Below are 17,139 nucleotides of genomic sequence, written 5' to 3'. Positions count from 1 at the left end.
TACAGGCAGCATCCTTACACACTATGCCACACTGCTGGTCCTCTCCCCCCTCCGTGGAGTTTTTGTATGTGCCTTTGCACTTGAATGAACTCTCCTGCCCTCGACGCCCAGCCTCTGAGGGACTCATTCATTCCCACCCTTACCCTGCACCCAGAGCTTACAGTAATGAGCTCCCATGTCCCCAGCAGTGCCAGTGACATCAGGGGACCATGCCCCCCCAGGTCAAAGGACTGCTAACTCACTCGTGGCAGAGATGGCGGGGGCACTGGCAGCTGCAAAGGGACCTCTCCAAGTGAACAGACTTGGGGACCAGCTAGTGTTGGGGCTGATGGGAACAGCGAGGACTAGCCTGGTCTGGTTCTGTCTGCACTATTAACAGAACTCGTGGCAAAGCATCCTTGGAAACAGTCTCCCGAGTGCGATGGTGCTGGGAGGGAAAACTGAGTACCAGCTGTTGCTCCAGTTTGGGGGTCAGTGTCTTTAGAGATGGAAGGAGAGTATTTGGTAAGCCCAGGAAACCCACGTGTTCCCTGTCACATAGCGTTAGAATGTAAGCTGCTAGTATGGAAAACCACCTTCCATTAACACTAAGTGGACACTCCCACAAGCCTTCTGGGTGAGCTCCCACCCACCCAACACGCATTTCTCTTGAGAGCTACCAACCATTGCCGGTGTCTGCTGACAACGTGTTCAGCGCCCTGAGGAAGCATCCCTCCTGCCGCCAGGGGGCCGGCGCTGTGGCGTAGCAGTAAAGCCACCGTCTGCAGTGCCGGCATCCCACATGGACGCCGGTTCGTGTCCCGCTGCTCCACTTCCGATCCGGCTCTCTGCTATGGCCTGGGAATGCAGTGGAGGATGGCCCATGTCCTTGGGCCCCTGCACCCAACATGGGAGACCTGGAAGAAGCTCCTGGCTCCAGGCTCCTGAGGAGTGAACCAGTGGAGGGAAGACTCTTCTCTCGCCTCTCTGTAACTCTTTCAAGCAAGCACTGCTGGGGTGACCACACACACGGAGACACCAGCCCGGGCAGGTGGCCGGCCTCTGTGGGCAGTGAGGGTCAGGATGTCACTGCGAGCTCAGGCAAGGTGGGCTGAGGCTTCCTTCGCGGGGCCGCAGGAGCAGCGCCTGGCCAGGGCACTGAGCCACTGCTCTAAGTAAAGGCCAGAAGGCGGCCCCTGGCCAGGTGGTGAGGCACAGCAGGTGCAACAGACAGCATGCACCAGGAACCGCAGTCTGGTTCTCCCCACCCTAAATACAGCAGCTTTGAAAAGTTCACATTCACCAGTGCTGGTTGTAGGAACACCATCTGAGACTTATGTGCAAGTGTGGTCAATACATTGGTTCTATTTTCCAAAACAATGAAAATAACCCAAGTAGTCATAGAAATAAATGATTCCACCTACTTGGTGGAACATTTGCAGCCACTAAAAAATGTCCTCAATGAGTATTTAATGGCACACTGGGATCTTTTGTGTAAAAAACAAAAAAACCAGCTTAATAAAGACTGAAGATAAAGATTCAAATGTGGCGCTGATGTCTGCAATGTAACTTAGAGGGATTTCTGCTTCTACCGTCCCAAATTTCTGCCATGAGTGCCTACTTTTACCATCAGAAAGCAGTGTTTTGTGTTTTAAAGGAAAATTCCTTTCACCACAGTAAGTGTGTAACTTCTGCATGTACCCCAGGCTGGTGTGCGTGGTCACCCCCTACTCCCGCTCGGCGCCAGGGTCCTGGTGGCCGAAGCACACGTGGGGCACTAACTTCTCTGTTAGGCAACCTCACCAGCGGCTTCTGATACACAAAACGGAACCAGCACAGTACCACAAACACATCACTAAGTATACTAAAATAAGGTTATTTACTTAAAAATGATACATTGGACATAATCTGTATATAGAACAAAGCAATTAATGGTAAACTTAATAAGGCACCTTTCAGGCCAGATGCTGTACAAAATACATTTAGTGTGTTACATATCAAAGACGAGTCTCTTGGTTTTGGTGTTTGCAATTGCATAATAAAACTGCTTGTCTTTGCCCTTCTTTCAACATCTATGTACACTCTCCCTAATGAGGCTGTAAGGATATGTTCACTTTATACAATATATACTGCAGTTCAGTTTTTAAATGCAAAGGACAGAGGTCACTAAGAGGATTAAATAATTCCACGGAAAAGCAGAGTACAGAGCACAAGCTAATGTTACGGCGATAGTTCACCCTTCGCGGGAGCTGCGTTCACACGCCTTCCTGAGGGACGATGGGGGACGGTGGCCCCTGCTGCTGCCCTCGGCTGGGTCCCAGCGCGGCTCTCGCCACAGCACGGGGCGGGGAGGCGACCTTTGCCTCTGACCAAGCTCTTCTCCAATGCTGCCACTTTTAAACAGTCCAAGGGCCACGATTCTTTAACAAAAATGCACACAGTATTTCTGCGGTTGAAATTCTTTCAAGATATTTAGAAACAATTCAAAACAAAATATATGTCAAGAAATGTTTTAATATATAAAAATCTGTTTGGAATAAATTATTCTTCAGTATCAAATTTAATCCTGGACCACCTCGAGATGCACGATTCTTTAAAAACTGTACTGCATTTGTGTTCTAAATAAAGCATCCGAAAAACGAGGTACTGAGTATTTGTGAGGAGTGAATAGGGAAAATATCTGGCACATTCGAGGGAAACGCGATTTTTCAGAAACCACAGGTGAAGGTCACTTTCTGAGTTTATGAACACCCCTGAGCCCTGGGAGGGCAACAGGAAAAGCTGATGAAAACGCTGTACTTCAGAGACTTGTTCAGTGAGCGAGCACAGGGAGAGCTGCGGGACAGAGGGAAGCGAGTCTCGGTGAGCCTTTAATCCCAGACTTGCCACAGCATAAGGAGAACTCACTTCTGCTGTTCATATTCAGGTCCTTTAGGCTTTTGCTTTTGTGTTTATGTTATTTAAAAGGTACGGCTGGCTGAAGCCAGACATTTATGAATGCTGAATTCTAAACTTTCAGGGTCTCATAAAATATCAACAGTGGTACCACACACACAAGGCTTCCCATTACTGGCTGACAGAGTAATTACTTCACTTAGTAGCTAAACTTCAAATTTAAGAGTAAGAGTGAGAAGGAGAGAAGAAAATGGTTACATTTCATGCAACTTTTTTTTTTTTTTTTTTAAGATTTCAGGATTCCAAATCTGGCAGCATTTGCTTTTTGAAGAAGATCATATATCCTAGGAAATGTTTTTGTTGAACAAGTTTTTTCAGGTTAATTCTCAGTATCACTGTCACCAGTCTAAACTAATTAAAAACATCATCATCGTGACCTCATACACTGCAATTTTTTGCTTCACATACCATTTTAGCATTTCTAAGAATGAAATTTGCCTTTCGGTATAAATTTCCTATCCTAAGATGACCAAGATTTTTAGTTTATCAAGTCACACACAAACCAAGGTTAACCAAGGTTAACCAGGGTTCAAAAACGTTATGTGGCAATCTCGATGAAAATATATTTCTGGATATATAGATGGGGAAACATTCTGAAAAGGCAAAAAGGCAAGTTATTTGGTACTGCCAATATGCAAATTTACTTATCTTAATAAACACTTCCGATTCTGATTATGTGAGACGCAACTTACTAAACAATCCAGACGGATAAGGCAAGCTTCGAATTTGTGTAGACACTCCACGTGTGTGTTTTAGCTTCCAACGACACGGAAGGACATGAGCTGTGATGCCTGTGTTTAATTTAAGCCTTTCTGACCGTGTGTGATATCCCCGCGTGGATGCTATGTCGGTCTCACGGGATGTGCCCATGAGCTGTGTGTTCTGAGCAGGAGGTGGCTATCTGGAGGCGTTACGTGGTAGCAAGCTGCAGGACCTGCACCGTTCCTGGAGGCGGGAAAGCATCTAGGAAACTGGCGCCATTTTACTGAGTGACAGGTGCACCGCCTGCTCACGGGCGCTGACCAGGTGCTGAGCCTCTCCCGACTCTCTAGTGTCTGCACACAGCAGGGCGCAGAAAACACAAACCATCTGGTTGCCTACAACACACTTAATTAACAGTTGCGCATGGATTTCCATCAGCTCTGAGACAACATTTCTAATCAAGAGAATCTTCTCATAAAGGAATATTGTGATCTTAGTGGAAAAATTTTTGCCCGGAGCTGACAGGGCCTGGCATGGGGAGCCCTGCCGTGGCCGCGATCATTCTGAACACTCCCCCACAGTCCCGCTCTCCCCAGCGTCTCCCCTGGGGGGTGGGCTGTGGGCCCCGTGAGCTGGCTGCTAATACACGGACACATGTGACCCCCGCAGGCTGTCAGGGAGCAGGGGCTTTGCAAGTAAAGCACATTATACACAAAATATAAATAACTTCCCTTTTAAAAGTCACTGAGGACGAGGAACACAGAAGGCAGTCAGCGGCGCTGGCACCGCGGGCAAACGCACAGCAGGTGCTTTCTAGGCGACGCGGCTTATGGCACTGGAGGCTCCAGCTCTGGGGAGGGTGCTCTTCCCAACAAAATACTCCCCCCCTCAAAAAAAAAGGTGGTAGCAGGAAAACAGTCCAGATTCACGGGCACTTTAGACTTCTTTTGGCCTTGACACCGACTTTGACATTAAGAAGAAACACGGGTGGGAGAGGCTTTTAAAGAAGGGGACTCTCGGTCAGAAATCGCATTTTTAAAGCACAAAACCAGCAGCCACCAGCACCTTCCTGTGCACTCGCCCGTCATTGTCTTCCAGCTCCCAGGGCGGGGTGGCGTGCACACGCACGCGGTGACGGAGGCAGGCCAGGCGCCCCCTCGGGGCCACTCTGCAAAGGCAAGCGGAGCGCACAGATGGAACGTCCTCGGGTAGAAGGCAAGCGTGTGCTTCTCCATCTCTGCTGAACTCTATCTTCCGGAGGCTTTCACAGAAAGCACCACCTGCTGACCAGGCAGCTCAGCACCCAGAGTCTGACTGGAGCCCTACTCATCAGGATTGAAGTCTATGCAGTTCATAGAAACCCAATAAAAAAAGGCATCAAATACCACATTTAAAACACAGCTGTTCGTATAGAAACCAAGTGTCTACGAGTTCCCGGCTTCTGGGATACGGGAGGGTCTGACGCTAGCAGCCCGGGAAGGTGCAGTGAGGGCGGCTGCGAGCCAGGTTCGAGTCCTCCTCCCACACTGGCCCTGGCGAGCCCGGGGGCGGGGGCGGCACCTGCAGCCCGGCGCTCAGATCTTCACGTCCTGCGACTCCACCATCTTGGCCAGCGTCTTCTTGATCCGCAGCGCCGTGAGTCTGGAGGCTGGGTTGTGGGCCCAGCACTCTGACATCAGCTTCAGCACGGCCCGCAGGCACTGGAAGCAAAGAAGAAGCGGTGAGCAGAGAGGGCGGTCGGCACCAACACCCGCCCCCTCTGTGGGGAGCCAGCACTCACCTCGTCACTGTTCCAGCGGTTGGACACAATCGGCCGCAGCCGCTTGACGCACACGACCTCGCGCATGTCCTCGTACGACGGGTCACTGGGCACCATGTTGTAGTACGGCAGCTGGTACTCTTCCACGATCCCTGCGGGCAAAGGGACACCGTGGCCGCACTGTGCAGCTGACCTGCAGAGCTACAGGGCCACATAGCTCCTACCCAAGGAAGACAGCTAGGGCCTGGGGGTCCACTTTGAACGGTGAGTGCACGGGCTTCTCTTATTCATGCCCATTATTTCCTCTCCTCCAGCCAGCACCCCACAACTGTGACAGCCCATCAGGAAACGCCAGTATTCCAGGGGTGGGGGGCAAGGCGAACCCTTGCACTTACTCTACACCATACACAGGACCACTGACTAGCAGGCTGTTCCTACCAACGAATGTGTGTCTAGCACTCTGGCTGACTTTGTCCCACAGTGGAGACACACGAGCTGCAGACCAGAGTTCAGACGAGAGCGGGCCTGATGCCGGGCTTCTCACTGAAGCCTGCTTGCTAGGCCGCCCTGTGGTAAAGGCGCGGCTGCTCCTGGACGGTACGCACTCGACACCTGCTTTCCCTCTGGGAGCCGGGGGTTTGGGAGCGGCCAGGAAGAGGATGCCCACACCACCAGCTTTGCTGTGAGCACCCTGCGTGACGTGTGACAGACGTCATCACGGTCCACAGTGGGAGGGGCTCAGCGTCCTGACTCTGCCCCCGGCCCTTCTCCCTGTCTGAGTTAGACTTGTGGCTCTCACCGTACTACATCTCAGCCGTGAGAATGACTACGTGCAGAGTCCTAGAGCGATCACGGCATCTGGGGGGCGCTCCTGGGGACTCTGACAGACGTGACATCTAAATTACCCCACAGCAGCTGCTGTTTCTTCAATGATGGGCAAACCAGTAGGACCAGGCACGCCGCCCCGCCGCCTACCTCCCGTGACACAGCGGCGGGCCATCTCCCAGATGATGAGGCCGAAGCTGTAGATGTCCGCCATGATGTAGGGCTGGAAGTGGTTTTTGTTCAGGCTCTCGTCCAGCACCTCGGGAGCCATGTAGCGCTTGGTGCCCACCCTGGTGTTCAGGGGCACATCCACTTCATTCGTGTCACTGAAACAAGATGGTGTCCGGGGTGAGTGCCACCAAAGAAGAGTCTAGCTTGTGTTTTCACAACATTTTACACCAGTGTCTCTCCCTTTCTCTCTCTCATATCCTAAAAGCTTTGTAACTCTGATGTTTAAACAGCTGGCACCATCCAGCAGTCATGGAGAAAGGGCGTCTTTCTCTGCTCTGTTCACAGGAGAGGTAGCTGACGCCTGCTTTGTGAGGGGACAACAGGCCACCGGTCGGAATTTCACAAACTCCTTCTCCAGGAATCCATTGGGAACAAATACTTGTACAAGTGCTCAAGGCCATATTGTATTCTATGGATAAAACACAGTAATGTTCGCTAAAACTTTTTTAATAATAGGGATAAACTGAAGGTAACAGTAACAGCCAACAGTTGGGTCATGGAAAACTACATCTGTTAAGAAGAAGCAGGAGGTCGGTGCTGTGGCACAGCAGGTAAAAGCCCTGCCCTGTAACACCAGCATCCCATATGGGTGCCAGCTGCTCCACTTCTGATCCAGCTCTCTGCTGTGGCCTGGGAGAGCAGTGGAAGATGGCCCAAGTCCTTGGGCCCCTGCACCCATGTGGGAGACCCAGAGGAAGCTCCTGGCTCCTGGCTTCAAACAGGCTCAGTTCCAGCCACTGCAGCCATTTAGGGGGTGAACCAACTGATGGAAGATTTCTCTCTCTCTAACTCTTTCAAATAAATAAAATAAATCTTAAAATAAAAAAAAAGAAGAAGAAGAATGAGGCAGATCTACACAAACACCCTTCTGAAAAGGAAGGACATGTAAGACAAAAAGCAGGAAATCAAGAATTATGTAAAGTAGTATGTAATTACTAACAAGAAAACCCCATAAAACCCCAACTATATGCATATATGACCTAACGAAGGGTCCCTACGTGTTTTCAGAGTCGCAATGTCCTCAGGACAAACGCACAGAAACACCCTTTGGAGGTGACAAACACTTTCAACACGATTGGGCAAAGGCCCCCGCACCTGTTGAATTTAACAGCAAGGCCCAGGTCAGCAATACAACAGCTCCCATTTTTCTTGATGAGGATGTTTTTGCTCTTCAGGTCTCGATGGGCAATGGCAGGCTTCCCTTGGGTGCCATAAATTTCTGTGTGCAAGTGGCACAGACCACAGGCAGCCGAGTAAGCCAACTTGAGCAGGGCTCTGGTGTCCAGGGTGGCACATTTCAGGAAGTCATAGAGGGACCCATTCTCGTGGTAGTCGGTGATCAGGTAGAGCTGAGTCCAGGAGCCTGTGCCTTTAATGTCCGCTGCTATGAAACCTGTCCAGTGAACGAGTGAAAGGTTAGCTGTCGTCAGAGATGGCTAGGAAGGGAATGACCGCACACTCGGGCTACTGAGCACCATTTAGGTACCACATACAGGTAACAAAGATGTAGCCTGCCTGCCGGGACCTCCTGGATACGCTACCAAATTCCTGTAGCTGCTCTTTGTACATGTGCAGCTACGCCGCAGCAATCAGTTTAAATAATCTTAATAAGCATCAAAGTGACAATAATGTGACTAAGAGTAAATCACTCGTTAAACAATGATCTGGGGAATGTTATCAACATGTCAGCATACAAGGTTCTCTGACAGGAGGAGCTCTCAAGTTCAAGTCGAAAAGCAGGCACCCTAACAAAGTCAAAAATGTTTACCCGAGGGAGCTCCTCCCCTAGATATGCGCCTCGCCCCCTCTGCCTTCCCAGTCTGGCCAGTAGGCCACCTGCTCTCCAACACTGCCATCTTTTTCTTTCCCTTCCCCGTCTCTCCTCAAAGAGGTGAGTGCGTGCTGGCTGTGCGGAATGGTGTTCCCCCAGACGCACATCCCCGGGAACCTGTGAGATGACCTTATTTGGGAAGTGGGTATTTGCAGAAGTAACGCAGTTACGATGAGGGCATCTGGGATGATAGTGGGGCCCAATCCTCCGCAGCTGGCCCTTTCTCTAGGGAAATGCAGACCGGGCATACAGGGAGGAGGCCTGGAGAGTTGTCTCATGTTAAGGAACACCAGGAGTGCTGGCGCCAGCCAGGGGCCCATGAGAGGCTAGGAAGGACCCCCCATCCCCACCCCAAGGAGCCTTCTGGTGCAGTGTGGCCCTGCTGACACTAGGTTTGAAACTTTTAGCCTCTAGCCTCCAAAGCCCTGAGAACAAAATCCTGTTGCTTTAAGTACGTTTGGGGCAGTTTGGGGCAGCATCTCAGAAATCCGACCCAGTCTGTTCCATGCTCACCCTTGCACTCTCCATATTAAAAGCAGGGAGACAGCAGCTCAAGATAAAACGCAGGGGAGTGACAGCAGCTGAGGCACCGCGCTGACCACAGTCCCTAACTTGCTACTGTGTGCACCGGGCGCAGAGGACACGGACTGAGCACAGGACGTGCAGGGAGGCTGCATGTTGGGCTGCTGAGCTGACACAGGTACAAGGCAGTTACAAAAATTCATGAAACACCTGGATTGTGTATGGAAGGTCTGGTTCTCTTTGCTATTGTGCAATACACCAGAGCTGCTTTCCGTCTGAAACCCTGCGGTTCTCCCAGTCCCACGGTAAGCTCTGTGGCTGGCAGGCACGCAGGACTGTGTTGTATTTCAGCTGCGCATTCTCCTGGGTTTGCCTGAGCCAAGTGCACGTGGCTGCATTCACTGGGTTCTAAGCCAGAAGGCAGGCTTCCCCCTGCACCCCGCCGACCCTGCTTGACCAGCGCTGAGCGTGTACCCACCGAGTATGTTCTCGTGTCGCATCAGCACTGTTTGGTAGATTTCTGTTTCTCGAAACCAGCTGGCCTCTTCGGTGGTAAAAAACACCTTGACTGCCACTTTCTCTCCACGCCATTTACCCATCCACACTTCTCCATACCGGCCCTTTCCAACTTGCCGCACCATCTGAATCTGTTTGGCGATGGTTCGCTGAACCTTTACAGAAGAAAGAACAAGGTTTTGAGCCCTGGATGTAAAGAAGCTATTAAGACCGACACAGGGGCCTGGCCGGCCATCCCATTGAAAAGCACAGCACAGCCCAATGACCAAATGCAGTCCTGCAGTGGCCACATGCTTCACACATGAGACCCGGACATGGTAGGTGGTCTCTCGTTGTGAGCGCTGGTTAGTCAACGACGGGTAAGATCCTCTGGGGGACAACCTAAGACAGGCACAGCCGCGTACAGAGACCACCTGGAAACGGGTTACTCAGGCATGGCTTTGAAATCCACCACAGTGGTGCTCTGAAGCCATAAACCGGCCCTGACTAGCCCACGTCAGCATGTTAGCTGCCGGCCAGAGTGGTCCCAGGGCAGCCCTAGAGCTTGCACTACAGGCTTTGGGCAGCAGACGTGCTGCAGGCACACTCCAACAGATGTCTGTGCATGGGGCTTGCCTTCCTGCTGTTCCTGGGGAGAGCTCTGTGCGCTGTGAACCGTCAGTCACACATGCGAGCGACAGCACCCAGCTCTGGTGGAGCACGTGCAGAAGGTAAGCCCCCAAATACTCACTGCCTCAGGCCACTGAGTTTTGGGGTGGTTTAGAGTTTACGCAGCCAAATCTGTATCTAAGTTGAAAACTCCCGGTTCCATCTACATGGCCCCATATGCGGGTCACCTGCTGCAGCCCTCCTATCTGCCTCACTCCAACCTGCACGGCTCATCTCTGTGTCCAGCAGCCCGAGAGCGCTGTGTCTCCCCTTGAACCCTCCCTGGCACACACACTTACCAGCAATGATCTTATTCCTAGATGGAATTCTGCTTGAACTCCTTCCCCCGCTCACACAATACAGGGGTTTATCTGGGACAACTCCTCACGTATGATGAGTATAATTAGTATTTGTTGAGCGAGGCATGTACCCTGATTGTTACTTTCCATTTTCAGAAGCACTGGTGATCATCAGAGAACGCTCTGCTCCAAGGTGGCAAGGCACCTAACACGGGCTCAATCTTACGCAATCTAAACTGATTTACACTAGGAATCACTTAGTACAGGGCCACTTTTGGAACTCTTTTAGGAGTCAGGATCCTTGAGGGCTCTTTTACATATAATAAAATGCATCTCTCCTGAAAACAAGGCAGGGAGTTTTGATAAATGCGTACGTATGGTTGTGTGTTCGGTACTGTGGCACAGTCCCTCTCCCCAACCCTGACAACCCCATCTGCCTCCTGCCCTCAGGTACACTTCTTCTAGAATCGCATTCAGAGAAACACCAACAGGGAGCCTCGTGTGTCAGCTTCTTTCACCCAGCAGGCGTGGCTTCCGAAAGTCGCCCAGGTTTTGGCGTGTGTGAGTAGTCTGTTCCTGTTTATCAATGACCACTTTTCTGCTGTATGAACAGACACTTTATCTGTTTGCCAACTGATGGCTTTTGGGTTGTCTAATTCATGAGCGTACTTCGAAAAGTTCATGGAAATGGAATTATAAGTTTTTGTCGGTGCAAAAAATTCTAAAATCCATGCATAGCTTTCCTTTATCATAAACATTTTCCATGAACCTTTGAAGACTCCTGTATACACAGATTTGAAACTTTTTGCAGTAATATAAACTTAAATTCCATTTCCATGAACTTTCTGAAAATCCGCTTGGCTGACCAGGCACACTGTTAAAAACTGGAGACATTCATGGCATTAGGGGAACAGACGGGAGGTGTGGACTTGCAGCGTCTTATCTGAGATGCTGACGACGTGATGTTAGGTTGTGACGAGTGCAGGAAGGAGGCAGCTCACCTGAAAACCTGGGCACATTTCTCTTCACTTCAAGCAGAAACTACTCTTCTGCTACCTTCAGTCTCTTAAAAACTTTCCATAATGTAAGCCAATGTGTACGCAGTAATGAAGCCGCCTGCAGCCCCACGGTCGCCAAGCTCTCTATCAGCCCAGCAGCCTGCCGGCATGGACCCTTAACTCACCAGCAGAGGGAGGCCAGATCCGCTACCAGAGCTCTGCGACTGGTCTATGAGGTCTTTCAGCGACTCTCCCACCGGGATAAACGCCTCATCCTGCTCCAAGTCTCGATTGTAACGACGTCGACTGGACATGCTCTTGCAGTAATGTCTTTTAAGAAAAAAGTAGAAAATAATCGGTTAGATTACAAACCACAGAACTTTCTCTACACCATCCTCCCATTGGATGGAATCATATCCAAATTAGTCTCACTAGACGGAACATGTCCTCTGTTACACCAGAATGTACACAGTGGAGCTCTCCGTATCATGTAAAAATGGGAGACGCCATCCCCGGCAAGTGAGAAAAGCCAGATGTAAGCAGGGTGCGGAGTGTTGTTCTAGCTGTCAACATCCTTTAAAACTGAGCATTTTACAAACACCTGCTAGGACCAGAGAGCGGACAGCACCAGAATCTTCTCTTTCTGTGTCACACGCACACACATTTTCATGTGAATTTATACTGTATTTTTCTGTTACAACAAACAAGAAATGTATTTCTATTTTGAAAACAGGGAAAAGGAGTTTATTAAAAAAAAAAAAAAACTCACACTATTGTCTTAATTCCTTCTGATATCCTAGAAGGCCTTTCTTTAAAATCTCTAATTATAACATATTTCAAACACACAAAGGTAAAGATTAACTGATATTCCTGACACTCCAGTACAGACAATTTAGGTTTAATAAACAGTAACATTACTTCATTTTTAAAATTAGTAGTAGTAGTTGTTTAAACTTGAGAAGAGGGAGAGACACACTGAGGAAGGAGGTCCCCATCTTCTGGTTCATCCCCCCAATGCCTGCAATGGCTCCTGGCTGGGACTGAAGCTGGGAGCTGGGAACTTGGCCCACGTTTCCCATGTGGGCGGCAGGAACCCCACTATCAGAGCCATCACTGCTCCTCCTGAGGTCTGCATTAGCAGGAAGACGGGACGAGGAATCAGATGTGGGCACCAAAGCCACTCCAACACGTGCTGTGGGCATCTTAACCACTAGGCCACATGCCCAGCCCTGACTTTGAACAGACACACAATAATTATACACATTTACAGGGTATACTGTGAGAATCTGATTCATATATACAGTCTACAACAATCCAATCAGGGAAATCAGCATTTCCATCTCCTTAAACACCTGTCATTTCTTTGTGCTGGGAGCTTCCAAACTCCCTTCTTCTAGTTCTTTATAAAACACACAATCATGGATCTGGCGCTGTGACACAGCAGGTAAAGCTGCCACCTGTGACACCAGCATTCCATGTGGGCACTGGTTCAAGACCCAGCTGCTCCGCTTCCGATCCAGCTCCCTGCTGATGTCCTGGGAAAGCAGCGGAGGATGGCCCCAGTGCTTGGGCCCCTGCACGCACGTGGGGGACTCAGAAAAAGCTCCTGGCTCCTGGCTTTGGCCTGGCTCATTCCCAGCTATTGCAGCCATTCAGGGAATGAACCAGTGATGGAAGACCTCTCTGTCTCTATCTCTTCCTCCCTTTCTATGTAACTCTGACTTTCAAATAAATAAATAAAATTTTAAAACAACAACACACAGTTGTAGTGATCTATCGTTACCTTTCTGTGTCACAAAACACTAGAACTTACTGTACCTAACCTCTTCCTACCTGAGCCTGCCCGTTCCTAACCTCACGCAACCACCAGGTACTTGTGTGTGTGGTTTTACAGAAACAGTAAAGATACCTGGAGCCCCAGCCTGTTCTCTGGCGACTCCACATCCCTGCTTCTCACCTAAGAGACGGCACCGAGTCGCAGGCAGCTCCAGCCTTCCTGTATGCGCATTCCTCTCTTCCAACAGCTAAGCTCACAGCAATTCTCCACGCACAGCTACACCAATGGCACACGCCGCAGTAATGCTTCACACCTTGCTTTAAAAGAATCCCTTACATTTTCCCTACTTCTCAGGTTGACACATATCAAAAACAGCCTGTTGTTGATGCTGTGGTATCAGGAATTGTTCCAGGACTTGCTTCATTCTTTCACAAGCCTGAAGAGGTTAAGTACCACTGCTCCATCATACACATGAAACCACGGCCGAGAGGTTTGTCACAGCTCTAAGTCCAACACCTGCCCAACAGAGGAAGCTGAGCTCCAAACCAAGGCCTAGGTTTGGAATCCATAATCTCACAGTCCCTACCATTCCATTAAGGAAATGACTTAAAAGTTATCCTGACGGCTATGGTTGTTTCCAGAAGTATGCCAGTATAAATACACCACAAGATACAGTTTTTTGTGTTAGAATTTCTATCTCCACCCCCCACCCCCCCCACCACCGGTTGGAGGCTGGGCTGCTCCACTTCCAGTCCAGCTCCCTTTTTTTTTTTAAAGACTTATTGGCCAGCACCGCAGCTCACTTGCCTAATCCTCCACCTGCGGCGCCAGTACCCCGGGTTCTAGTCCCAGTTGGGGTGCTGGATTCTGTCCTGGTTGCTCCTCTTCCAGTCTGGCTCTCTGCTGTGGCCCTGGAAGGCAGTGGAGGATGGCCCAGGTGCTTGGGACCTGCACCCGCACGGGAGACCAGGAGGCACCTGGCTCCTGGCTTCGGATCAGTGCAGCGTGCCGGCCATGGCGGCCGTTTGGGGGGTGAACCAACGGAAAGGAAGACCTTTCTCTCTGTCTCTCTCTCTCACTGTCTAACTCTGCCTGTCAAAAAAAAATATTTATTTACTTGAAAGTCAGAGTTACACAGAGAGAGGAGAGGCAGAGAGAGAGAGAGAAGTCTTCCATCCTCTGGCTTACTCCCCGATTGGCCACAATGGCCGGAGCTGTGCCAATTCAAAGCCAGGAACCAGGAGCTTTTTCTGGGTCTCCCACGTGGTGCAGAGACCCCAAGGGCCAGGGCCATCTTACACTGCTTTCACAGGCCACAGTAGAGAGCCAGATGGGAAGTGGAGCAGCCGGGACCAGAACCGGTGCCCATATGGGATGCCAGCACTTCAGGCCAGGGCGTTAACCCGCTGTACCACAGCGCCAGCCCCGGTTTTAGAATTTCTTAAAGCTATAAACAACTTCTATTTCACAAACATCACCGAAGTGGAATAATTTATATTCCCACCCAAAGGATAAAATCACAAGATCCATCTGCCCACGTTCCATCCCAAATTCTGACCTGCACTATTTTTAGGCTTTTCCCATCTGCTGTGCCTTCCTTGACTGGGCTTCCCCCTGACTGCTAGTGAGGGTCACTGTTTTTTCTCCATAGTTCAATTTTTTTTTCTTAATAAACTGTGTCTTTTGTGCGTTATTAATTGAGGCATTTTTATCCTTTCTATGCTCATTTTTAGGACTTAACGTATTTGAAAGGCAGACGTAAGAGAAAGGGAGAAACAGAAAGAGAAGGACTGTCCATCTATTGGTTCACTTCCCAAATGGCCACAATGGCTGCAGCGGGGCTAGGCGGAAGCCAGGAGCCTGGAACTCCATCCAGGTTTCCCATGTAGGTGGCAGGGTCCCAAGCACTCAGCCCATTCTCCACTGCTTTCCAAAGCACATTAACAAGGAGCTGAATCAGAAATGGAGCATCCAGGGCTCAAACCAGTGCTTAATATGGGAAGCTGGAGCCATAGGCAGCAGCTTTAACGCACTGTGCCACAATGCTGGCCCATCCTTTTTGCTGATTCATGGGAGTTCTCTGTATCATCAGGATGCTAAACCTTTGACAATTGTGCCTTACAACCACCTTTCAGTCTGTGACAGCCATGTCTCTGCACTTACAGCGTCACCTGTTTCCAGGTACACAGTCAACCCATCTGTTCTCTTTTTGCTACACACCTTTGTGTCTTAAGATGACCTTTCCAACCCTGGCATAGGAACCATTTAGAACCTCAAGGTTCTAAATTCCCCATTTTTTTCAGTTAGCCCTGTCATACATTTGGAGTTAATAACAATGGAAACCAGTGAACAAATCAAATCACAGTCATCTTCCACGTGGACTGCCCAGTCTATTTAATCATTTTTGTAGTTTGCTTTTAATATGGGTAATCATCGGAAGTACTTTAATTTCAAAAGGCACAAAAGGGCACAGGGTGAAGTCTCTTCCTGCCATCCCCATCTCTAAGCCATCAAGTTCACTGCCCTTGAAATCAAAGTAGCTCTGTTTCTCAGGTAAGCTTCTGGCGCTCATCTGTGCATTTCCAACACAAACACACGCTAGCGCCCACTCCCTGGTGTTCACGTTCCAGATGTGGGGGAACGTTCAGACTGGTTCCACCCTGACTGCATACGAATCCAAAGTGGGAGCATTCTCTGGTACATCTGTAGTGTAATTACTAGAAGTGGGAGCTACATTTAGAATTTGGAAGAATGCTCTACTGGCCTCCATCCAGGCTGGACCAGTGACAATCCTCATCTCCACCGTCACACCAGAGTGCCCATTTTCCCTACGCCTTCATCCACACCCGTGTGTGACACACTTCCAGGAGCTGGTTCTTAATTTTATCAGATCTTACATTTTTTATATTTTACATTTACAAATTTAGCATTTAATTGATCAAAGTTCTACATTCACCTATTGGTACATGCCAGAGTTCCCTGGCTCAGCAACAAAGCAGAAGTCCTGTGTCTTCACCTCTCACCCAGAACTTCAACAACATTCTGAAGCTTACTGAATGTGTGCTTGTTACCTCTACATAACAAACATCTTCCGTTTTCCAGTCTCAGGCTTTAACAACTGACCCCACACCGTGGAAGAAGAGGATCTAACCCATCACTTCCTTCAAGCCCTGTGCCTTCCCAAAGCAGAAACACTGCCATTCTCCATCCTCCCAACACAGCTAAAGGCTGCAGTATACTCATGGGACATCTGCAGCTGGTATCAAAGCACCAGGGAGTCTCAGCTGCTCCACTTTGGATCCAGTTTCCTGCCAAGGCGCCTGGGAAAGCAGCAACAGATGGCCCAAGTGCTTGGGCCCCATCACCCATGTGGGAGACCCAGCCTGTAATGGTTGGGGCTGCTCCCTGCCAAAGCTGGGGGCCTGGTGCTCAGGTCCCCCACGTGGTGGCAGGGATCTAACTGCTTGAGCTCTCACCTCTGTCTCCCAGGGTGCACATCAGCAGCAAGCTGGAATAAGGAACAGCCCCACACTTGAACCAATGGCACTTCCACATGGGATGCAGAAGTCCCAACCTGGCGTCTTAACTGCCAGGCCGAATGTCAGCCAGAAGATGGTTTTGATCTGGTAAGTTATCTGTGACACTGGTTCGCTGGGAGGCCTTAACAGAGGTTACTGAGTATTGGCCGTCTGCCAAGTCCACCCTTAGTAACACAAGAGGAAAGCAGCCATCGAGCAGCCGGCCAGTTCATCATTAGGAGTAATGGACCAACAACCTCGCTGTGTTCAATGGGAAAGGCAAGTGTCAGGTGAGCAACTACAATCAACAAACGCGCACTTGCAAACGTGAAAAACCGAAGGTGAGGGTAGTGTTACTGGGGGTGCATGACTAGATCCGACCAGTTTTAAGGGTTGGAGGAGTTACAAAAGAGCATGAGAAATTCTAGGCCAGAGGAGGGTACAAGGAACTGGCATAGTGGCAGAGGAAGGATGCCACGCCCAGGACGGAGAGGGGGACGCCTGGAGGGGCAGTGCTGCAGAGGACCGGGATTGGTCCTGTCGTCAAGAGTGTGTGTACGTCAGCTTCGAGAAGAGTGG

At 49.9% G+C, this 17,139-nt stretch overlaps 1 protein-coding gene across 1 annotated transcript in view; it reads right to left on the bottom strand.

Annotated features, from left to right (window-relative positions):
* Positions 1 to 3,166: 3,166 nt before the first annotated feature.
* BMPR1A (bone morphogenetic protein receptor type 1A) overlaps positions 3,167 to 17,139 on the bottom strand; it is a 132,796-nt gene continuing 118,823 nt past the window's right edge. The window contains exons 8-13 of the mRNA XM_062213869.1: positions 11,451 to 11,595; positions 9,283 to 9,475; positions 7,547 to 7,844; positions 6,371 to 6,546; positions 5,417 to 5,547; positions 3,167 to 5,336 (exon numbers count right to left, since the gene is read on the bottom strand). Coding sequence (XP_062069853.1) covers positions 5,211 to 5,336; positions 5,417 to 5,547; positions 6,371 to 6,546; positions 7,547 to 7,844; positions 9,283 to 9,475; positions 11,451 to 11,595 — 1,069 coding nt within the window. The 3' untranslated portion in view covers positions 3,167 to 5,210. The remainder of the gene's footprint in view (positions 5,337 to 5,416; positions 5,548 to 6,370; positions 6,547 to 7,546; positions 7,845 to 9,282; positions 9,476 to 11,450; positions 11,596 to 17,139) is intronic.

This window comes from Lepus europaeus, chromosome 17 (genome assembly GCF_033115175.1).
Source record: "Lepus europaeus isolate LE1 chromosome 17, mLepTim1.pri, whole genome shotgun sequence".
In the NCBI taxonomy this organism is placed as follows: Eukaryota; Metazoa; Chordata; class Mammalia; order Lagomorpha; family Leporidae; genus Lepus; species Lepus europaeus.
Note: the sequence above shows the minus strand (reverse complement) of the source record. Positions and strands in the feature narration are given on the sequence as shown.